This window comes from Molothrus ater, chromosome 13, assembly GCF_012460135.2.
Source record: "Molothrus ater isolate BHLD 08-10-18 breed brown headed cowbird chromosome 13, BPBGC_Mater_1.1, whole genome shotgun sequence".
NCBI lineage: Eukaryota > Metazoa > Chordata > Aves > Passeriformes > Icteridae > Molothrus > Molothrus ater.
In genome coordinates this window covers 5,688,705-5,713,129 of record NC_050490.2, presented here as the reverse complement: position 1 = coordinate 5,713,129, position 24,425 = coordinate 5,688,705, and the positions used below count along the sequence as shown (strand labels likewise).

Genomic DNA, 24,425 nt, shown 5'->3' with positions numbered 1-24,425 from the left:
CAACATTTGATTTGGCATTTTCAGTACTGTTGATGGTAGATTTGCTTGTGAGCAATTTGTTAATGAAGAGATGCAAAAATCCTCCTGAAGGAAGAATTTCAAAGGACAGCAACATGATTCTGCTATTGCTTTGTATAAAAACAAGCACAACCATTCATTAAAAAGAATTTGTATCTACTGAAAAATATATGCATTTTACCAATGCTAATAGAATAAGATAACATTTCTGGCTCCTCTAATTTGTATCAAGAGTAGAGATGAAGATTTAAATGACTGTTGGATGGAAAGAGAAGGGAGATGGTGAAGAGAGGGAAGGAAAAATTATAAAAAATTAGAAGAGAAGGGAGGGAAGGGAAGGGAAGAAGGAAGGGAAGAAGGAAGGGAAGAAGGAAGGGAGGAAGGAAGGGAGGAGGGAGGAGGAAGGGAGGAAGGGAGGAAGGGAGGAAGGGAGGAAGGGAGGAAGGGAGGAAGGGAGGAAGGGAGGAAGGGAGGAAGGGAGGAAGGGAGGAAGGGAGGAAGGAAGGAAGGAAGGAAGGAAGGAAGGAAGGAAGGAAGGAAGGAAGGAAGGAAGGAAGGAAGGAAGGAAGGAAGGAAGGAAGGAAGGAAGGAAGGAAGGAAGGAAGGAAGGAAGGAAGGAAGGAAGGAAGGAAGGAAGGAAGGAAGGAAGGAAGGAAGGAAGGAAGGAAGGAAGGAAGGAAGGAAGGAAGGAAGGAATCTCCTTAGTTTCTCTGGGCTAAAAGAGTTATGCATATCCAGCTGTTTTGAACCCTTAGCAGAAGTCCTTCCTTGTTAAATGGTCTTCCTCCTTGTTAAATTTAGTGTATGCATTGATAGCATTTTCTCATCCAACATATGATACAAAAATGGTGCCTCTACCTTTGCTTTCTTTGCTTAATATTTTTCTTTCACCTTTTTATTCGTTCTCCATCTTTCTCCTAACATTTTAATAACTGCTTTTCTTTCCCATGGTCCTTCTCCCTCATTGTAGGGAATCCATCTGCACCTCTGTGTGCATGCCTTCGGTCCTCTTTCATTCCCTTGTCTCATCTTGGTTGATCATCTTTACCTTTTGTTTGCAGCCTGTCCTCCCCAGCCTGTAGGTCTTGTCCACTCTCCCCAGAACTATTCAAGGAGAAAAAGATGAAAGGGAGGGATTATTTTACCCTACAGTTTATCAGGTCATCCTCCCCTGAGTTTCTTTTCATGCAGTCTCCACACCTTGAAATCTTCCCCCTCCTTCCTGTTGTGATCTCAGCCTTTTCCTTCCTGCCTCCTCTGGTGAATTCTCTGACAGTGAAGCATGTGGGCATAAAACCCGTCACATTCCGCCTTCTGCGGGTGTAGATAGAGTTTAAAAAAATAATCGGAGGCTTAGTTACATCTAGCAATGAACGAATAAAAGATGTGCTGTGGTGTTTTCGTGGCAGGAGGCCACGCTGCAGCACGGGGAGCTGCCGTGGGGCTCCGGGGGAAGGAGGGAGCCCAGCCGGGTGTCCGGGCACCCCGGAGCAGGCCGGTGTCAGAAAACCGGGGACGGTGCTGACAGAGAGCCTGGAGCCTCAGGCTGTCCCGGTGTGCGCCGCGGAGAGCTCCCGGTGCCTTTCCCGGTGGAGGAGCTGGCCCTTCCCCCGAATTCGGACTGCTGCCTTGGGAATTTGATTCAGCTATTTCCTGGAATATGAATTTGTTTATTTTCAAAAGAGAACAAACGTAAAACTCGTACGGTAGCTTTGGGTAGGGCGTTTCTTGGTGGAAGAGTGATTCGGATCTTTGAATTATCACCTCTTTTTAAGAATTTCAGTACTTCTGGAGGTTGCATGGAGCACAAAAGCAGCTGGTGGCACATAAATTGTACAACTGCAAGAAAATCTGGCCCTGATACCATGGCTTTTACTGCCATGTATATCTCAGGAAATGTTTGCAAAGTGAGTGCAAAGTACTCCCATTTCGGTTTGAGATTTTTCTCACCTACTTTTTCTTCTCTGGAACCTTATGTACCTGATTAGTCATGCCACTTGGGCTCTTATCTAATTCTAAAGAGTAAATTAATCAACATCATAAACTATGGACTGTAGTGATATGGGTAATAACCAGTGTGCCATCTTTTCAGTGGGGTTTGAACCACTTTAATGGGTGATGCTTCTGGAAGTCACTTGGTTAACTTATGACTTGGCCCTACAAAATTTGGGAGTGTGCTCAGCTTTCTGTGGCGTGAGCCATCTCGAAAGTCAGAACTCCAGCTGCATTTTCAGACAGCTTCATCGTGCATGGGTTGGGCATCCAACGCCCAAAAGTAAAATAACATCTTTAAAAGCCTTTCCTTTTAAATGGAAAAAAAAAAATTGCTGTATTTCTCTTAGTGCTTAAATAAATACTTACTTTGTAAAAGGCACTCTAAAATACTGGGAAAAGTTTATTTTTCAAAGCCACAGGCAGCAGTTCATGGTGCTATAGGAAATGCTAAGGTTATGCAGTCACCACCTTAAAGCAAAGCAAATCTCCCAAGTTGTTTTCTTTTTGTGTATTTATTGCTTTTATCTCAAGAACAAGATGTACAATTAAGGAACTCGAAAACTAACGTCCCGCCCCTTCAAACAATGGGCAAACGCAAAAGCAGGTTTGAGCCCGCGCTGATCGACATCCCAGCTCTGCGGCCGGCTCCAGCGGGGCGAGAATTCCGTGAGCGCTGCAGGACCGCGTGCGGCGGAGAGCGCGGGCCCCGGGCCCGGCCGAGCCCCCGCCGCCGCCCGGTCCCGCGGCCCCGCAGCGCTCGGGGCGGTCCCGGTGCCGGTCCCGGCCTGCTCCGCTCCCCGCGTTCAAACGCCCCCCGCGCTCCCATAGGCTGCGCCGGCCCGGCCGCGCTCGGCCCCCGCCGCCCCGACCATGGCGCGGGGGGAGCCCGGCGGCCAGCGAGCCCCGCGGGCGGCCCTCACCGCGCCGCGCACGGCAGAGCCCGCGGGGCCGGGACCTGCCGCTCCGCCGCTGCCACACCGCCGCCGTCCAGGGGTCCGGGTGCTGCGGAAAAGCGGAGGCAGGCGGCGGCGGGGCGGGCAGTCCCCCCGCGGCGGGATGGGCCGTGCCGGCAGTCGGACATGTCGGTGGCTGCGCGGGGGGAGAGGCACGAGGCGGGCGGGCGGCGCGGCCGCTGAGCGGGCGGGCCCGGGGGCAGCGCGGCCGCTCCCACGTTCCGTGCCCCGGCGGCGGAACCCGGCCCCGGCGCGCCAGGCGCCGCGGGAGAGAGACCACACTTTTATCAAACTTGAGCCTTCGCTCCCCTTCCTCTTTCTTCCTCTCTCCCTCCTCCCCCGTCCCCGCCCCTTCCCTGCCGTCCTCCTCTTCCTCCTCCCCCCCGCGCCCTGGGATGTTTATTCGGGCGGCTGCGTGAGGCGCGGGCGGCGGCGGCGCCGAGTTTCTCTCCCCCGGCCTGAAGAGTTGCAGGCGCGCACACGCTCGCCCGGCTCCGGGGGAGAGAAGGAAACAAAATGTCTGCCAGGGCCGCAGCGGCTTCCACGAAGGTAAGGCTCGGCCCCGGGGCAGCCGCGTTCCCTGCCCGCTCCGATCCTGCGGTACCCCCGGCGCGGTTTTCCCATTGCCCCGCCGAGCCCGCACCGCGGTGGCCGCGGCTTTACCCCCGCCCGTGCTGAGGGCACGGGCTAGCGCCGACCGAGGAGGTGGGCGAGGCGGGCCGGAGCCTCCCGGCCGCCTTCCCCGCAGAGCTTCCCTCCTGCCTGCTGGGAGGGGCGCGCAGGTGGTCCGCACCCCCCTGGCCCGGGCCGCCGCCCCGGTCCCGCCCGGCCGCCCACCTGTTGGACGTGCGGGCCCCGGCCCCGGCCCCGGGACGGCTGCGGCAGCCGGGCCCTGCCCCCGGGAGAAGCCCCCGCGCTCCCGCCGGTGCGCTGGCCGTGCCCTTTTGTTCCAGGCTGGAGCCGGCTAGCAATTAGGAAAGGTTCAACCGGGAGAGTCCAGTAGTGCAGGGTTTTTTTCTGTGGCCGCTGAATCAGTCGGGCATGATTGTTGCTGACATACGGTAAACAGCTTTGGGGCGGCGGTAATCCGTCAGAAACTTGTGCCGGTCCTCCACCTGATCCGTAGGTGTTGCCGGTGCAGGTGCACGTTGCGGGGTGTGTACTCTGACCTCCCCCGGCTGCGCGGCGGTGAGTAATGCCGAGCGGCCCCGGGGCTCAGAGGTGGAGCTAGAAACGCTCAACAGGTTATTTCTCCTTCGCATAAAATTAAAGGTTTGCTTTGAAACTAGTTTGAATTTGAATTTCGAACTCATTTTTAGCTTGTGGTGCCTGAGTAGTTGCTCCGGCTTCAGCGCGACGAGTTCCCGTCGTGTGTGCTGGCCGGTGTTACCGGAGCTCGGCTTAGTGGTGTTTGCTTTCGAGTGAAACTGCGTGGTTTCGGTCTGATGTCACTTGCTGGTATGCACTTACTCAGAAGTGGTATTCTACAGGCTGAAGTAAAATGTACACCTTGCTGTGTTAGTACCGAAAAACTTCGGCGCTCGAGATACTAAGTAACAAACTTACTCTAGTTGTACGATACTGTTAGCTGGAGATTTCACCACCTCCAGGGTCTTCCTTCGGAGGTGTGTTCGAGGCAGCCTCAGATTCCAGAGTGGAATTTAAAAAATTTAAAAGCTAATGTTGACTACTGAGTTTCATGGCTTGTTTTAAGTATGCTTCCGGAGGTGTTGTGTTACATTTTATCATATAGACAAACACATTTCAACAATAAATGTTTGTTGTTGGAACAGTAACCTATTTTAGGTAATATATCATACTTCTGCTATCACCTAGCTATGGAGATAGATAGATAAAACATACTTTTTAGTACTTTACAAATACATTTATATTAACAACAAATAGGAGTTGAAGATAAATATTGTCTTGAATAGTGTTGTGTTAGAATTCTGCTTTGTGAGGGATTGTGAGAAATTGCATCAACTTGAATTTTGCAGATTTTTTTGTTGTTGTTGTAAAATCGGGGTATAAGAGTCTCGTTTCTGGCTCAAAATGCTCTCTTAAAATACAGCTATTTTTGTGAGGCTGTGGAAAAATATTGCCTTCCACACATGCATGTACTGTCTTGAAGTGTTTTTCTATTTTTAAATACAGAAGTGTATTTAAAGTTGCAGAAGGGTACAGAAAGTCTATCTGTTTTGGCTGTGGACTGGTGTACAGACTGTGTTAATTGGAAGTTGTATCTTGCTATAGCAGTTATTTGAAACTCCTCCTGCTCATGGTCATATCACATTGGCCCTTGGAGCTTGCATACATGCATACAGTATCAGCCAAACTAATTATACTGAAAGGTATGTTAATTTAAGAATGTTGCAAAATATAGTCTCACTGGGGTTTAACTCTTCACTGGGATGCTTTCAGATTTATGGAAGTCATGTAATTGAAATAGCATCTCTTTCTCAGGAAAAAAACTCATTTTGTAGGTCCTGTGACTGTTAGAGTAAATTCTTAAAATTTGATAGCTTTTTATCAAAATTATTTCTTACCTTTTTACCTTGATCACAGAAATGTCTTTGAAGACTAGAATCCGATGCATACAGCTCCAAATGAGTTTTGTTGCCAAAACAGAGATGCTTTCAGTCAGTGGATATTGGTAATTGTATGTCAATCATTAGTTCCTGGGCTGTTCTCCATGTAGTTTTAATAGTCATAGACAAGGAGATTTAGAAGTATTTTGGAAATACTTGAATGTTGGGGATTTCTGCGTTCACAGTCCAGATCTTGTTTCCTTTAGTTACCCCTTTGGGCATGGGATCTGGTTTCTCATTTTTGGGGTTGTAATGCATTAAATGATGAATGGTTTTCTCTCAACATTTACTTAATATACTTTTGAGCTCTGTATCCATATCCACAGTTACTGTGTCACAGCTGACTGGACAAAACCTAAAAAAAAAAAAGAGAAAAAAATATTTTTGGTTAGCTGAATAATTCTTATTTGTACATGAGATAATCTTGGCTGCTGTGATTGATTATGTTACACCTTACTATCCACAGTCTTTCACAAACAGTTTCACTGCCCTTCAGTTTAGATTACTTAGCTTTTTCCCCTGCTATGCTGTATAAGAATGTGGTTTTATTAAGGTGTTATGTGCTTGTTGTAGCTGTTGGTAATATGCAATAGAAAATGGCGGGGAAATGAAGACTGGCTGGAAGTTTAATCTGGTTGTGCCTGTTGCTGCAAAATTTGAGGGGCCTAATCTCTTCTGCTGTCTTTTTGAACTGTACTCATGGATACTATGGGAATGACTGTCAGGGTCCTAGTAATGGGATGTAAACTTTCTTTTTGCCTTTAAGTTGGAGACTGTAATATAGTCCACATTGGTCAAAAAACCCAAACCAAACAAAGAAAATAATCACCCTGAAAAGGGACAACTTATTCAATCCCTGAGCCTTTTTGAATGCTGAACCTGAGTTCTCGAGACTCCCTTCTATTTTAAAATGCATTCAGGAAGAGTGTTTCAGTCTTTCACCTCAGTCTTGTAACTAATTGAATTTTGGTTGTTTTAACTGGTTTTCTAGCTCCAGGCATGTATCTGTTTACAACCCCTTGAATCAGGAGCTGAGAACATGGCTGTGTTAATGGTTCAAGACATGCTGATTGCAAGGACTCCTTGGTTTTCTGTTTTAGGGGCAATGACCTGTGGTTTTCATAACTGGGGTTAGCATTGTACCCTAAATCTTACTTGGAAACACCAATGGATTTGTTTCTTGTAGAGCATATATGTTCAAATGTTTTTAATTCAGTCTGTGAGATAGCTAATTTTGGAGCAGTATTTTATTTTTCCCATGTAAGTCTGTATATGGGCATTGTAAAGTTAGATAGTTCTTCTTTGGTCGTTTGTGAGACTCTTCAACTGTAACAACAAAAAGAAATAAATATATAGAAAACATATGGGAAAGTATCTGAGAATTCAGTTTAACTTAAGAATTTGCCTCCTATACAGAACCTTTAAAATATTGCATTTAATTTTGCTAGTTTTTCTGTAAGTTGTATTTGGAACTTAGGAAATACTAATACTGGTAGGTATTTTTCAAAGAATAATTTATATGAGTAGCTTGTATTTCTTGAATCCATTGTTCCAGTTAGGACTATCAGTAATTTCAATTACCAGATGATACTCAAGGTGCATTTTCCAGTGTGACTTTGGCTGCAGTGTGAGAGGAGCTGCAAGCTCCACACTCTGTAGGTCATTATGAAGTGAATGCTGGAGTTTGCTTCTGGTTCAACGTGCAGTGTAAAGATTACTGTAATGTAAACAGAGCTGAAATCTGACGGTGCCTGGCAACTGGCTCCACCTTTGTAGAGTGGAAAATCAGTAAGGCCTTATCAGTGACCAGCTAGCTAATCTTTGTGTCAAGGAAAACCTCTAGAAATGGGTTACTGTACATCATAGGTGTTCTAAGATGCACATTATGCTACTACTTAGGTTCTATGAGAGTAGGTGTGTCTGTGCTAAAAAAGGCTCAAAACATAGTATTTTGAATTTGTTCTTGAAGTCAGGAGTGGTTATTGAGCTTGACTATATGTCTGTGTTCACACTGCAATGTACCATTGTTGTCAAAACCTTCTGGGAACTCGTGAAAATACTTGGCTTTTAACTACTCAGCATAAGGTACTGAGTTGGAAACAGAACTGTAACTAGTTGACTACTCAAGCTCTGAATTGTGCTAAATATGTTGGGTTTATTCCTTGAAATGCTGTGCAAAATTATTGTCTATCTCAGATCAAAGCACTCATCTGAAGGCTTTGTATCAAAGTTGAAGTTCTCACCAAGGACTGAAGTGTTCACCCATTTTTTTGCCAATGAGCTTTCAGTGTGAAATAAGATCCTCCTTTCTGTTTTCTTCTCCTGTCCTCTATACCTTGTGGAAAGGCCTTGTCTTGTGTACACACTGGAGTGGCAGGGGAAAATCTGATTAATCACAGTGTGGGGGGAGTAAAGCCATGGACATGTCCATTTCAAAATTAATAGGCCCAACATTTGGTTTGTATCACTGTCAAATTCTACGTGTCAGTTTGAGTTAAGGGATAGTATTTGAAACAAATGCTTTTATTGTTTTTGTATGGGTTCAAAAAGACATTTGTCATTTATATCCCCACAAGTATTTCTGTGTTATCATGGTATGAATACAACAGAAATTAATATCAAAGTATGCCCAGTATTTTCTCAGGCAAATATATTACTAATGACTTCTTCACTGAATGTACTGATTAAGCAAACAGCCGTAGGGAAGTCTTAAAATGAATTCCATGATTCTGTGCAGTGTATTTATGCTGAGTCCAAAAAGTCCTGAAATGAAAACACTGTCTTGTCTTATAATTATGCTATTTTAGGGACAGATTATTCAAATATGTGCTGTACAGTCATAAATAGTAGGGGTGCTCTTGTTTCAGGGCTGTGATGTGCTCGAGTGAAGGATCTGAGGAAATGGAGGGACACGTTCAGCTGAGTATTTAAGGTCCAGCGTGGATCCCTTGGAGGCTGCAGAGTAACAAGTGCTGCTGAGGCCACAAGCGTGGTGGCTTGTCCAGGGACAGTGGTGTCTGCTTGGTTATCCATGGGGTTTTCCTGCTGTGCTGTACTCTTAGACAGCTCCTTAAGCCCCAAGCTCTGTGGACTCTTTGGGCTATGTAGATGGGCTACTGCAGGGTTGGAGAACCTGCCCCAGTGTGTGCAGGACTGGGAACCTGCCTTATGTTTACTCTTCCTGACTCTGTAGGATTTTCAGTAGTTCTTTAGAGGTCTTTCCTGCGTTTGCACATCAGGATTTATTTAGACACTTGGAAAAATTACCTGTATTGTTGGTGCTAAAAATGTAAATATTGGCTGTACATTAAAAAAGTATTTATTTTCTCAAGAGTATTTGGTAATCTCTAATAGGATTCTTGTTTCCTAATCCATTATAAACAGATGTTCTTCCCTTTTGTGGTGGGGGAGGGCAGCCTAAATTCAGTAAGATGACAGCAGTAGGGAGTGTTGCATTGGAGAAGTTCACATTCTTAGGAGAAGTGGGCAAATGTGACCTTTTTGGCCTATATAGCTCATCAGAAGGTGTACGGTTAACTTCCCATAGCAGAGGAAGCAACAACAGAACTTGGTATGGCTCTGATGGCCTTTTTGTTTCCCCACCCCCACATATCCAAAGCACTGATATGCTGAAAATAGAAATTGAGCAGAAGTCGGCAGTTTGTTTGATTTGTAGTTCCCAAGGCTTTTCCCAGTAAGGCCTGCACTGCAGAGCAGCCTTCTGTCTTCATCACGTTTGCCTTTCACATTTGACTTCTTCTTAGGAACTTAATTCTAAAATCTTCCCCCACCCCTCCTAAAAAGGCAGTAATTAGTTTTCAGCTTGTGATCCTTTGGGACTGTTTGGGCAGTTCCTTGCCTAGTTTGAATGGGGTCCAGTAACAGTGTCTTCCCCTCTGCCCCACTGGGTCAGCAATCACTTTAACAGATGGTCCCCTTCTCTATATCCAGCTTAAAAATTTTCTTGTAAATATTAAATGGACCTGTTCCAGCTATTTACACTCTGGGCTGGTGACTGTTTCTTAGGATGTATCCAGATGGGAGATGGAATGAGCAAGGTGCTTGGAGACTTGTTAATACACTTCAGAGCATATGGTCAAGCGTTTGGACACGGCTCTGGGAGGCGAGTTTGTTGGGCTGAAATAACATCCCCTGCCCTTTCCTGCAAGCCTTCTTGGGTCTCTTTCTTCAGACAGCCATGGTGCTCCTGCAGCAGCATTAATGCCTTAGTTATAGTCACCATCAATTCAATAACACAAAAATTAATAAGAAGTAACTTGTGGCTGCAGAGACACTGCTCAATTTTTCAAGTTAATTAAAAGGAAGTAATAACCTTAAATTATAACCAGAAGCAGTAGCATAATGAAACAGGACAGATTGTGAAATTTGAGCAATGATGTCAGTTTTTCTATTACTTAAATTACAGCAGTGGTGACATGACTTTGACAAAGGACTGACTGGGCACATATTGCTATAAAAAGGTGTATAAAAACATATTTAAAGGTAAAAAAAAATAAAAAGAAAAAACCAAAACAAAGAGTATGTACGCAGATGCTTTCAGTTCATTGAAAATATAATAGGTGTAAATTATGTAATCTAAAGATTTATTGGTTTCAATAGATCTTTTAGAATTGGAATGACTATAGCTGTAAAGCTCTAGAAGTAACTTTGAGGTGCTGCTTGACAATATGATATCAGTTAATTAGTTAGTTGTAATTTGCATGGAATCAGGATAGTACCTGGGGCTAATTCTGCCAATTATTGTTTATCTGAACAAATTCCAAGACTGTAATAAATACGTAATTCATGTTCATTTTGGATGACTGGCTTCCCCAGAACTGAATTTGGGAGAAGGCCAGATCATGTTAACCCTCTCATCACAGGATGGTTGTTTAAAAACTTCCTTATGTCGCTTGACCCAGCATTGTTCCTACATCTTATTTGGAAAAAATGCCCCTGTGCCCATGAATGCCTTCACATGAATTCGTTTCTCAGCACAGTGTTAGGTGACAGGGGTACTGATTTTTCCTGTAAACCTGGACTCCTGAAATATTTTTTTCAGTGGGTATTAAGATCTTAAAGCCAAGCTTAAAGGCATGGCTTTCTGACAAAAGAACTTGTGTTTCCTTCAGGATTGAAATTAAGTTGTGGAAAGTGATTGGCCATTGCATACAGGATAAACCTCTCTGTTAATAACCCAGCTATGTAAGAATGGAAATTCCTGGAGTCTAATCTCATGAGAGAACTAAGTGCACTTGCATTTTGACTGGGTTTTGTTTTCTATGGAAAATGTAGGCTGGATTAATATTCCTAAAGCTGGGAGCATTTAGCTAGGAAGTACAAGAAAGGAATACAGGTTTACAGAAACAGTGTTGATGGCTTGAATGAAGAACACCTTTCATCTGAATCAGAGTGCTGTAGAAGCACTCTGTGGGGTTATTTTTTTCCAATGCTCTGTGATTTGTTTATTGTTGGTAGTTCAATGGTAAATCCACCCTAGAACTGCCCAGGAAAGTGCTGAGTCTCAAATGAGGGGATCTGTTGTTTAAATTGTTTGAATACCAATGCTAACATAAAAGGTTTTCTTACTTGTTGTGTTTATTTGCAATCAGTAAATGTCTCTCTCTTGGGAAGGTGTGTAAGGAATAGCAAGGAGCCAGTGGTTGAGAGTTACTGAGATAGTTTCTCCTTTAGAATGACCAGTGGTGTTGGATTTTTTTTTTCCTTCCTGCATGATGAGGGCACCTTTTAAGTCAGTTGCATTATTGGTAGTACTAGTATTGTCTTTCTGGCTGTAAACTTAGTTTGGTTTACAGTAATGTGAGATTTATGTCCTGCACTTGAAGCTGTGCTAGCATTGTAGTTTAAACAGGCGGGAGATGCCTTTTAAACATAAATGTGATGTTTCTGCAGCGTGTGTTTCACTAGCCTGAACTTCTGACTGCATTTATTAGCTCCATTAAAAAAAAAATCACCGTGCCTTAAAAGTACTTTAGACAAAAGCAAGCAGTGTCAGAGAAATACTGCATAGCTTTTTTTCTTTCTTCTTTATGATGAAATTAAAATGGAGAAGTTTTGCCTTGCTCTTTGTGTTTGGTGTTTGTCCCTCGTGTGTGAATGCTGGAATTCACCTTCGGTGAAGCAGTAGGGCTGGGTTTGTTGGTAGTTGCTGGCGGTGGAAGCAGATGGTGCTGGAGGTGTGCAGCACAAGGGCTGCACAGGACAAGCTGAGGGGAGCTGGGGGCTGCCAGGACAGATCTGTGCAGGAGCCTTGGGTGGGCTTGGTGGCTGCATTCTGTGCTTTGGGGCACCACACAACACCTCAATCAGAGTGGGTTGAAATAGTTTTGACTGTGCCTGATTAGGCTGTTTGGCAACCAAATGGCAGCATTTTTAATCTTGTGAGGGAGATGGACCGGTAGATCTGATTTTGCTTTTCTATTTCTAGAAAAATCTGTTGTTAAAGTCAATGATTGGCCTATGAGTAAATTGCTTGGGATGTTTATAGCTGGCAACAATAATTTTTCTTTTCTCCAACAGAAAGTACTGGTTTTCAAGTGAAACTAAACCCTTACTATGAAAATTACATTTTGCTTGTTCCACCTTTTAACTTCCAGAACAGGACCTTTTAATTTACTCAGTAGTAGTTGCAGTCTTGCTGTATTTAAAAATTAGTTTTGTAGGAAGTATCTTTAAACGTTTTGGGACACTTGTTAAGAAATTTTAAAAAAACCTTCAAAGATATTTATACTTGATAAACTACTATAGATGGTTACAAATCTTTGTCAATAGTTTTCCCTCTATCAGAGGAGCAGACTTTGATGTTTTAAAAACAATCCTTTTTTAAATTTGTACATTATTCTGAGTTTTCTGGATATGCTTACAGTGTAGAGGTTAGTATGTAGCTGACCAAAACATAATACCTAAAATCTGTCTTTACTGTCCTAGCCCTTCAAGCAATGTAATTATGTTGCTTCCAAGTGATAAGCCAAGGCAATTTACAGATTACTGGAATGCTTGAAAACACTGACCTTTCAGGTCACTCCGAGCACTCCTATTATGCAGAGATTGCTGTGGCACTGTTGTAATGTGCTGGCCTGTCACATGCTGACTAACTTGCAGAAAGCTTTGATGCAGCTGTTTTAAAAATGCTTTTGCTGACTGATAGGCACTTAGGCTACTGCCTGTGAACAAAGCCAGCTCTCATTCCGTGCTTTTCGCCCCCATTTTCTATAACAACACTTCTTCCCTGCTGACTACACACACAGTTATCTGGGCCCAAGTGTTGACTTGTCTCCATTTAAATTGTATTTGTGTTAATTTTCACTTCAAAACTAGTCACGTGTGTGAGAGATGCGGTTTGTGTGGTTTATTCAGAGCTGCTGCAAACAAGCAGCCTTGAAAAGTTCATGCGGTGGCTTTAAAGAGTGGGTGGATTAGGGAGAAGAAAGTGTGTGTGACTGGGCAAAGCAGGGATTAAACAACAATGGTCCTTTGAGTACAGTGCAAAGTCGTTTACTGCAATGTAGCATCTATCCTATAGTTTGAGCTCTAATGTCTTTTCTTGAATTGCTCTGAAGAATAAGAAGAATTTGGCAAATGTTTTCTTTTAGTGTCTGGTGCTTAATGGGCTTCATACATGGTGATTATGCCAGTACCTTCTTTAGTATGAAGACACAGGACTAGAACAGGAATAGAGATTAAGCTGACTTGATTTTTTGTTTACTGTCTTTACTTTTATTTAGTTTTATTAATATTTGTTAGATCAGGTAGTGCCTGAATTGCAGAGATCATGGGAAGAGGAGAAATAAGTACAAAAGAATAAAATCTTTAATTCCAGTAGCCTGGTGAGACTTAGAAGGATAGATTGTTTTTTATTTCTTCCACAAAACACAGAGAATCCATATTCTGTTTGAAAATAAGGTGCTGGGTGTTTATGGTAGGTAGGCTTCTAAACCAAGACTCTACATAAGAAGCATGATAGCCTAGTGCCTATGAAGGCAAGTTTAGCAATTCACAATTTAATCCTTGTTCCCAGGGAATATGTGTATATTTAATATGTTCTATTGGTTGTCTCTGTCTCAGGTTCTAAGCCTGGTAGAGTTCAGTGCATTTGGATCAAAAGCTAAGCATCTCTGTTCTATTCTGCTGAGAGGTAGAAAATAAAGAGGTAACATCTGATGGGTACTGTATGTATCATGTATGGCATTTGATATAATCCTGAGCTTCTGTTGTACAGCATGGCATCATTGTCCCCTTGTTTGGGGGGAGTGTGACATCAGGAATTCTCCTGTTTACTGCAATCTCAGTCACTACAAAATATGCACAACCTGTGCCTAAAATCTCTTGAAGGAGTAGAGTTGTGTATACAAGGACTGGTGTACTTAAAATTACCTTTGCTCTTTGACCACGTACTATACAGTGACAATGCACTAAAACATAAATTTCAAGCTGTAAAAGAATGTAAGGTATTTTTCCTGCTATAACAGTGCAGTGAAGAGAATAGAGTGAGTAATGATTTTACAGCATGAAACTAACTGAACAGTGTAGCTACATAGTGAGTGGGGTTTTTTGATATGAACTCTGTTCTTCTTGTGGTAATTGGTAGGTAATAGGTAATTTGGGTTTTGTATATATTTTCATATGTACTTCATAGCTGTACCTTAACTTTCATAGAAGAAAACATTTTCCACAGCTCAGTTCAAGGTGTGTTAATCTGGATCAATTGAAATGGCACAGTGAGGCTAAAAGGATGCATAACTTACACATGTTGATAACATTACAGTATCTTTGGGAGGATTACATTGCAGAAGTGACTTCTGAAGGTGAACCTACAAAAATGAGTGGAAAAGATGCAATCAAATCAATACATTGATACAAGAGGTGCAGATTTAGATATTTTCACTGCACTTAATTTTTTTGTGCAGATCATTAGAAGTTGCATGACTGTGAAGATATGACTATTATCAGTCAAGCTTTGAAAGCATTCTGGCAGTAAGTTTTGTTTTGCTGTTCAGTTCTCACTTTAATGATAAAATTGTGCTAAGCTATCTTAGCTGGAATTGGCTGGAACTGCTTTTTCATGTCTCACCTTTCTGATGAAGTTTTTCACTGATTTTATCCTCACATATTTAGTCTTTAGGATTTTTTTTCCAAAGAATACTCTGAATTGAATGGTTTCTCTGCAATCTGTGGTCTCCTGATAGGTTTTTCTATTGAACTGACTCATCAAGCAGATTTGTCTGGTGTCCTGAAGCTGAACTTTTCTGGTTTCTTACTCATTTAGGGGAATGTTCCTTTGAAAAAACTATTCCTTGCTGAATTTGCAGGTTTGTAGATAACTCAGTTGCTCTTTTCCCCAATAACTCATTCTCAGTGACAGTGACTTGGTAGCTTTTTGGGGCTATAGTTGAATGAACTGAAGCTCTAATCTGGTATAAACAGGTAATTCACCACAATTATTCAGGCTTTTCAGCTGTTAACCAAGTGCTTACCCAGTTTCTTCTCCAGCTGGTTGGATAAACAACTAGAATGTCATTCATAGTTTTCCATTTCAAAAAATGTGCTGAGTGAATGAAAAAGACATCTGCCCATTAAGCACAGATGGGAAATACTTGCTAAGAGGTGGATTTGATGGGTAGCATCTCTCAGTAATTATGTATAGACTTTTATTTTTAGTCGTTGTGTTCAGAGTTCCTCTTCTGGAATACTCTACGTGCTTCTCATCTTCACCATAGCTTGGCTTGCAATCAGGGATTAATCTTGATGAAATGATGGTGACTGAGGGAGAGAGCAGCTTCTCACAGGTCTGCCTCTGCTTGAGTTACTGCACAGTTGATTTATTTCAAAGTTGAATTGAAGCCATGGCATCCACTCTTACATTGTGGACACGTCTTGGTGTAGTGATTAGTTTGGGATTCTTCACCTGGTGTGTCTTATCTGTGCAGAATCAGAACAATATAATTGAACATAATTAATTTTTCTGTTTCCATTTCTAAAAGGTACCAAACTGACTGCTATAGAAAATAACCTGTATTGTGTCTCTTTATTAGGTACTTAGGGCTGAGAGTCAAGGTAGTTCTTCAGGCCTGTGCAGACAGGGAGACCACCAGCAGTCTCACTTTAAAGGCAATTCTAAAAATGCCATGAATTCTCCTTATTTTCAACCTGCCAAGAAAGTTTCTGGTATCACTTGCAGTGCTGGTGTGTCTAGATTTTCATTGTCAGACATACATCATAGCTCCCAGTATTTACTGGGGTTTATTTGTAGCTTTCTCTGATACCTCAATTTTTAATTTTGTTGGTGAGTGCTTATAGAGTGTGCAGCTTTTTTTCTTCCTCTTCTCAATATTGGAAACAAGTAACAGACGTGCATTTAAATAAGAGCATTACTTTTGGTGATGTTGGATGATGTTTTTTGTGGACTGGTGTAAATGGTTTAGGCTAAGTGTTCTTTTAACTTGCACTGGAGGAGACTGATTCTTTTGGTGGTAGGGAAAAGACCCTCTAAAATGTGTTATGGAACAAATGTAAAGTGAACCCCCTAAAAAGTAAAAATGCTTTGCAATTTAAGTTTACCATTCTATGAGCCTTGTTTAGGATGAGTTCCATGTGCAAGCTTCAGATACTAAAATTCTCTGTGTTTTGGTGTTTATCACTTGCTTACATGAGAAGCTCAGATTTCATTGTGTAAAAAGTGTGTACCCAGTAGCAAAAGAAAATCCAAACTGAAAATATGCTTGAATTGTATCCTGAAAATATGCTTGTATTGTATCCTAAAAATAAAGAGAACTTGAAATACTGCTTTGAAAATTATTTCAAAGTAGCACTGATGTTTGCATTTAATTGTCCCGATGCAATCGTGTGTTCTATGTAGCTATGTGGGGCTGTAGGTTATTTGAAATAATGATATTAATCTGTTCTATACCTAATGCTTTACTGATGTTACCCTTCCCTCCAGTTTGGAGAGAGGAGCAGAACTTTTCCCTTCTGTGAAGTGTCACTGCCACTGGTCTCGATCTGTAGGTCTGTGAAGTGTGTGCGTCGATAATCTGCAGCATTGTTATGGTAAAGCACGTGTTCTCTTTGATCTGCTGAGGGTAAACAGCACTGACTCCGAAGCTGACAATGCACTGTCAAGGAAAATGTCACCGGTCTGATAAAAGCGTGCAAACTGATAATTGGAACCTGCTCCTGGAACCTTGGTGTGTTCAATTTGTCAGGACTGGGCAGCTAAAATCCTTAGTTCAGTGTAGCTGCAAGATGTAGAGCAGAGGTGGAATGGGAAAAGAGCTTTTAAGTACTTCAGATTTTTCCTGTATTGCCTTGTAATGATTTAGTTCCTCAAAAAGTCATGAAGCAATCCTAAAAATATGTTGCTGATTCATCTGAGGCCCATGTTATCACAAAATTGGCCTTTTTGCACCGTTTACTTGCAGATGCCAAATACACCTGATGGTTGGGGTGCTGGTGGTAACATCCAAGGGCAAGAGTGTGCTACGAGTGGAGTTCTGCTCTTGTAAGAATTTGTTTAGCAGTGAAATGAAGTGGCACTGTTTTATGTGCACCTTCCCTCGAGTCAAGGTGCTGACTCACATCAGGCAGGAGTGTGGAAGCCCTTGTGCCATTGATTTCTGATTTCCTTTTTTTGTGGAACAGATTGGAGTTAATGCACAGCAATGTGAACAAATATTTGCAGAGGGTAAAATACAGTGGGATTTCTGTTACCTTTTTTCCTTGCTTCTTTTTGAACTTTTTCACTCTTGAGGTGAATTTCTCTTTTGTCAATTGAAGTCTTAACTTGCTCTAGAATGTAAAACTTAACGTAACAGATGGGGCAAGACTTAAACATTTCAAGTGTTATTTCCTTGGTCTGTAACCTTTTTGATATTTTCTTAGAATTTATTGCATTCAGAATGTTGAAGTTCAGTAGAGCTGCTTTCTGTAGCACAAGGAATGCTGGGGCAGTCCAGGGGTGAGGTAAAGGCTGTGTAAACTTGAGTGTGTTTTCAGGTTGCAAACTGGAACGTCAGGTTATAGTTCTGCAGATTTTCCTTCTTGCAGTTCTTAATGTGAAATATAATCAGAATAACTTTACAAAATAGGAATTTGCTCTTGTTTAAGGGCTTTGGGTTTCCCTGCCAGCTCCATTTTTAAATAGAGTTTGAGGTAGCTAGAAGATGCAATTCTGTAGAGGCCCAGTGCATATTATAAAATCGCTTTGATCATTTCTACCCTCACAATTCTCTTGCATACTTGGGAATGTGCATTCCAGAGTGGTGATGAATGGACATGATGCAGTTTTGGTCAAGAATATAATCTTGTATCCTTGATACACATGAACTTGTGGGAATAAAAGTTAGTGTCATGTGGTTAAAGCTGTTGGTGAGGCAGTTTGTTCCACTGCAGTGAGTGTATTTTTAATTGCTGATGTAAATACAAAAGTAGCTTTGTGACCATTTTTACAGTTAACCTTTGGCTTTCTGGGTGTGGCTTTTTTTCCCCTTTGAAGGGACTGTGGTTTTAGGTCTATTTGGGCTTTTTGTCACCTTAAAACTGAATTTGGGAAGTGGAAGGTCAAGTTGGAACTGAAAAGGCAGGCCTTGAAGCTATTTGATCTGAAAGATTGTAATTTTAGGTAATTTAAGCTTTCTAGATTTGTATACTGGGTTTTATGTAAAATTCAGTGTTAGTTCATCTACAGTGGTGGAAATAATTTTAAGTCTACCAAATGGATTTTCATGAGAGGAATTGCTTTTGAAGTGTGCTGTTTTGCATGGTATGCATAAGGCAGCTTGCTGCTAGGAAGTTCTAATCTGGTCAACAATTATTGCTCTTGAGCATGTTAGTGAATTCCCTTGTTTCATTCCTCTACTTTGATGTGCAAACAGGAAATAAAGAAGTCCTGGCTGGATGTCTGCAGGGTGGGATGGGAACGATGTGATGGTTATGTAGATGTGAATACCTACGGAGGTCAGTGTGAAGCCTCCTGTCCATAATTACTCTGTCATTTTTTCCCAGTGACTGTAGCCAATGTCTCTTCTGCCCTCTCGGTGAGAGGAGGGAAGGATTCTGGGTTGGCTCCTGACTCAGGGAGTCAGAAATGTCTGGGGTAATTCTTCAGCCTGGGGTTCATAGCAATTCACCTATTTGGAGTGGGGTAGGGATGCAGTCTATAAAAGAGAAGATCCAACCCCCAGAAAACAAGAACATGGTGTTTTTAAAAAGTGCTTTTCTTATGTTAGTATATAGTGTGTCCAGCTTTGTGTCCAGCTTTTCTGAAGAGTCTGGTTGTGAACCACTGGTGTAGTGGAAGGCAGTGGTGGGACTGCTGCCAGTAGTAAATCAAAGGGGAGAACTGGGAGCAGGGCAGCTGATGGTGCTGGGCAGTATCTCAGGGCTGCTTGTAGTGCCTCTTGTCCGGTCTTGGCTCCCCAATGGAGCTGGTTTCATTGCTGCTCTTTAAGAAGATGAGGAGCTATGATTGAAATAAAAAGATGTTTTGGGTGGCAGGGTGACCCCTGTTGCCGCTGTGTGTCCTTTTAAGGAAAGGCAAAAAAAGCATGGACATGCCTTACTGGTTCTTCCTGCTTGCTGATTCTTCTGGAGCTGCTGTTATATTCTCTTGTGCTTGTTAGTGGCCTTGGCTCCTCAAGAGAACTTAAAAAAGAAGGGAAAATATTAATAAATTGGAAGTTAGAAAAAGATGTGTTTTCTATAAAAGATGCTTGTAAGTCTTTGGTAAAAATGAGGTTTCTTTTGCCCTCTGAAATGAAGCCATATCTGAAATGCCACATTCTGCAAATATCTAATAGCGTAGCCAGAATTAAGAGGAAAAAAAAATCCCACTCTGACTGACTGTGAATAAGTAATTGTGTTGTCCATGACAGCAGCAGAGAGGATTTGCCAGTGTCTGCAGGTATGTTGTTGTATGGGCAGTGTTTCTCCATTCATAGTCGATGAATAACCCACCTGAGAAGGTTTTCCTGTGCTAGCTTCTCTTCTTGGCTGGTCCTTTCCCATCCCAGGAAAGCCTTCCTCAGTGCCAGGCTGATTCCTGGTTTCACTTCAGAGGAGCTTTGTGAATAAAGGAGATCCTCTGTGCTGGGAATGAATGGAGCCTTAAGCTTCAGGCTGTTGCTGCTCCTTAACCCTTTGTGTGGCCTCAAGGTGCAGTTCTGAGGAGACACCTGATGTTCTCCAGTGTGCTCTGTGTGACCCAGGCTTTGCTCCACATCCCCTGGCTGCTGTGCCTTGCCTCAGGTATGTTGTAGGATACTTCTTCACTTGCTTCACACAATGAATTGCTTTTTCTTAGACCCCATTCACCCCTTTGCACCCCTCTTTGGAAACCGAACCTTCCCAATCACTTTGATTTTTCATAATAGCGGTGGATAAGTTTAATATAAGTTTAGTTTATATTACATAGACACTAAACAAAAAGGGTATCAAGGGCTGATAAAAATGAAGATGTTGATTGAGCTGTAGGAAGATGCTCCTTGGGATGTGTGAGCCCATCTGCAGGTCTGTGGGCTGCTGAATGCAATGGAACAACTTAGATTCAAAAAAGAAAAGGAATTTTTTCCCCATCTCTTCTTCTGCATTATATGTTCAGAATTTAAACACTGGTTTTACTGACTAATCCATCTTAGTGTTTTTTTCTTTCTACACCTTCAACTTATTACCTGGTTTTGAGTTCTGTCAGAGCTATGTTACTCAGTTTTGAGGTTGAATGCAGGGACAATTGTAGCATGCTATTTTTTTTCTGTAACACCTACTAATCATTAATGTGTTAGCTTTAGAAAGAGTTTTTCATCAGGAAAATCCTGGAACAGACTGATGTGCATATAAGCAAGGACAGACTGACACTTAACAACTGTCTCTCAAAGGATAGTAGATTGTCTGCTTAAACAGATACTGCTTCATGGTAGGTGTTTTCAAAAAATAGGAAAATCCATTTCATGGTGAAGTAATGTGGCAGCTAGATGTTAATAGAATGGGGATAGTCCTTTCTGCTGAGGAAAAATGGGGTGTTTTCTGCTTTCCACACTTGCCTGATAAGAAGGTTTAGAAATGTTTACCTTGCTGATAGCTGAGTAAGCCTTTTGAGTGCTGTGGTGGTGTTTGTTACCTTGTCCTCCCAATCCAAATCTCATGTCCATCTCCTGCCAGGGGGCTATGGCTGCTCTAGTTCTCATTCTCTTCTCTCCCAGTGACTTCCTGGACTTGTTTCTCTTCCTCTCTCAATGCACAAGCACTGCATTTGAAAGTAAAACAGAACCCTGCTGTGTTCCTTGTATTGTGCTTTTTAAACCAAACTATTTGTTGCCATTGTGTCCTTACTCCAAAGGCACCAACAACTTCTAACACAAGAAGTTACTCTTTTTCAAGGATCTGGAAGACTTAACATTATTTACCCTCTCTTCCTGTTTGAACTTCTGTCTTTCTGTATCCTTGATTTGAGACTTGCTTTCTTTGGATGTGTGAAATTAATGTGAGCTCAGAGTTGTACTGTGTTCTGGAGATGCTCTAGTAGCCATGTGACTGCTAAAATTGAATCTTCTTAACTGACAGCTACCCAAGTTGAGGGTGGGAAGATGCCATCTGGGTGTGTGGTTGTTCAGGGTAGGGAAGGACACTTTTCCTGAAATTTCTTACTAAGAATGGTTGGTTGAGATTCACAGGAAGAAATTCTGTACCCACAAGCAGGGCAGGGGTGAAAGTTTTACTGCCCAGTGACATATTTCTTCATACTGAGATTCAAGGGGTAAAATACCAGGGAAACACACTCCCACCATGCTAATCCTGTTACTACAAAAATAGTTGTCAGCTGCTTCCATAAGGCAAAATGTAGTGTGTGTGCACATGTTCTGAACACCTGCATTTCAACTGTTAATTCTAGGAGAATTTGGTAAATTAACTAGAGAATGTATAGTTTTGCTGTGGCTATGTTGACTGTAAAAAGCAAAAACAAAATAAGCAATACCCTTCCCCCCTCAAAATTTTCAAGAGAAATTAACCTCTGTAGGCTCCTCTTTTATTGGCACAATAGAAGATGTCAAGGCTGTTATTGTGCACCTGTAATTGGAATTGTAATGCAAGCCTCTTAAACCTTTATTCATACTTGCAAGCTCTGGTCTTGGAGAATCAGCCCAGCTCTTAGTGGGACACTGTTACCTGTCCTGAGGCTCTCTTTTGACAGATCTTCAGAGTATAATGATCTAAAATTTATGTGGTGCAGTGCTTGGTAACTGGATTATGATTCCCTTGATTAAAAACAAGGTGAGGGGCATTTTGTCTTCAGGTGAAGTGCTTGAATGCTTTGATTGCTGCTCTGATGTCTACATTCATGTTGGTTACTTCTTGGTGGACAGTCTTTTACTTGTGTGCATTTTGTCTTTGTACTTTTCAAATAAGCCTTAGATAGAGATGATTTATTTAGGCTTCTTACATAAAGCTAATACAGAATTATTTTGCTTTCTTTGATACTGATACTGTGCTCTTCTCCCCTAAGGGAAAAACCAAACTGGAATAACTCCAGCTGATGTTCTTTATGAGTGATGAAACACTGAAGCCAAGCTGTGTATAAGAGTAGAGATGGAGGTTGTGTCTGCAGTTGGATGATTTGATTTGGTTTCAGAAATGTGCTGGAAATGCAACTTACATAGAATCACACAGTAATTAAGGTTGGAAGGGACTCTGGGGATCAGCTAGTCCAAGTCTGTGCTCAAGGCAATTCTCAGCAAATCTGATTTATAGAATAATTGCAGAACAGTGAGGTCAGATCATCCAGAGCACAACAGAGCTCTGGAGATCATCTGCTCTAGCCCCACACTCAGGGCAGGGTCAGCTACAGGGCTGCCCAGATCTTGTCCACATCAGCTCTGAGCTCCTCCAAGGATGATATTCCATGGCTTCCTGGGCAGTCTGCACCACCATTTGACCACCACTGTGGTTTTAAACCAAACCCACCAGGTGGGCAGTGTGGAGTTTGCTGCCCTAGGCTGTGTCAGTTGCTGTGCCTCTGGTCCCAGCTGTGTGCACTTCAGCAGGGCTTCTTTTGCTTTGGTGGGAGGCTCTTGTTTGACCTGTTACATTCCCAGGACTGCCTTCCAAACTGGAGCAGCTCATGTTGTTGGAGTTGGGATGAACTGGTGGGGATACAGGTAACAATGACCACATAACCATTGCATAAGATATGATGGAGGGGATTTTTTTGAGGATGGAAACTAGTAGGAGGGCAGTGGGTGCTGCTTAAGCTGCTTTTATTGTGGGAAAATAATTGCTTTTCAGGTTGTATCCCGAGATTTAAACAATTGAAATATTACATGAGTTCCTTGAAGATCTTGATTTTAAAATAATACAAAAAAAAATCAAATTTGAGGTAAATAATGAGAGGATAAATCCTTTCAATTACATGTTAAAATTTATACTCTAAATTAGGAATCTTTAGGTCCTAATAATACTGACCTAGCTCAGTAGGGCAGAGAAACTACTTAAAGCAAAAGCAAATTGCAAGTTGTCTGTGCTTCTCTGTGGCATCCATTGCTGAGGGGAGAAACATGGCTTGCTGCTTTGCTTTTTTAGCCTCTCTGTTCTGGGTGATTTTGCTATCTTTTGCTGCTGCACTGGCCTGGAGTAGTGATCTGTGAACCACTACTGCCAGCACTTTGGAGTTTGTGATCCTACGTGGTTTCACTGCCAGCTGGAAAGCAAAATGGAAAGAAGCAAAGCAGACAAGGATCCCACACTCCAGCCCAGTGCTCCCACGCCTTAGCCCTCAGGAGCTGGTAAGCTTTGCTTGGCTGCTGGCTGATACTGTTACCAGGGTCTTGGAGTGGGATTCTTCAGCTGAAGTAACTTCACCTGAGATCATTTGAGATGTAGCTGCCTGTGGGTCTTGCACTCTGGTTTGTTTTGCCTTATTCCTGAGTGTCAGCCTTCTGCCTTTCATGGATAATGTGATTTACTAGGCCTGTGTCATAAACACTTCTATAAATACTCAGATTTAACTGGATCTGTAATCCAGTATTTAATTATTTAACTACAATGCTGCATCCCTCCAAATTTGTGCAAACTGTTCTTGATTAGGGTTTTTTTGGGAAAGAGGTCTAGTATTTTTTGCATTGAGCAGCAGTACCACCAAGCAGAAGATTCAGTGATCCTGACTGTGATGTGTGAAGCTTGGACTTGAGAGGCCATTCTGGAAAAGTGAGTCATGCTAAACAAGCTGGGAAGTACATGGATGTGGGGAGTTAAACACCGAGCTGCTTTTTTAGCCTGGAGAGAACAGTGCCCAGAAGTTGGAGCAAAAATGTCTCTTGTAGAAAAATTCATCAAGAAAACTAGCGATTAAGGAATGTTTTTAGATACATGCAGTATCTTTATGTTCAAAAGGTGTAGCCTTTGGGATTCTAGATCAGCAGGCAGTGGAAATTGTGTTAAGGTAGTGTGTTGTGGGTTTGGAAGCACAGGAACAATTGAGTGGAATGGTTGAACAACCTAGTTATTGTTAAAATGTGTATGTATATATTTAGCTTTTCCTCTCAAGATTGTTCTTTGAGATGTAAAGATGACTTGTACTGTTCAAACTGTCCATGTCCTATTATAGAGACTTTGTGCTTCCAGAGTGATCTAAATCAAAGTAGGTTCATTTTACTGACATGCAGTGTTGAAAATTCTGGGTTTTGTTTGTTTGTTTTTTTAACTTGGATTGTGCATTGTCATCTGAAAAGCAGCTTTAAGTGTGGTTTTCCTCATACAGACTTGTCATGAGATAGGCTGTTTTACATAGGTGGATGTTTGGGAGGAGTGGAGCTCTTCGCTAGAGCTTGGAACCCAAGGTACAAAATGGAAAAAAATTACAATGAGC

At 42.2% G+C, this 24,425-nt stretch overlaps 1 protein-coding gene across 7 annotated transcripts in view; it reads left to right on the top strand.

The window, feature by feature from the left end:
* The window catches only part of TJP1 (tight junction protein 1), a 158,692-nt gene that overhangs the window by 86,592 nt on the left and 47,675 nt on the right, over positions 1-24,425 (top strand). The window contains exon 1 of one of the 7 annotated variants that reach the window (XM_054516196.1): positions 3,247-3,515. The exons of the other annotated variants lie outside the window; for them this stretch is intronic. Within the exon in view, the coding sequence (XP_054372171.1) occupies positions 3,483-3,515 (33 nt within the window). The 5' untranslated portion in view covers positions 3,247-3,482. Of the gene's footprint in view, positions 1-3,246; positions 3,516-24,425 lie in introns of those variants that run through there. 7 annotated transcript variants of the gene reach the window in all.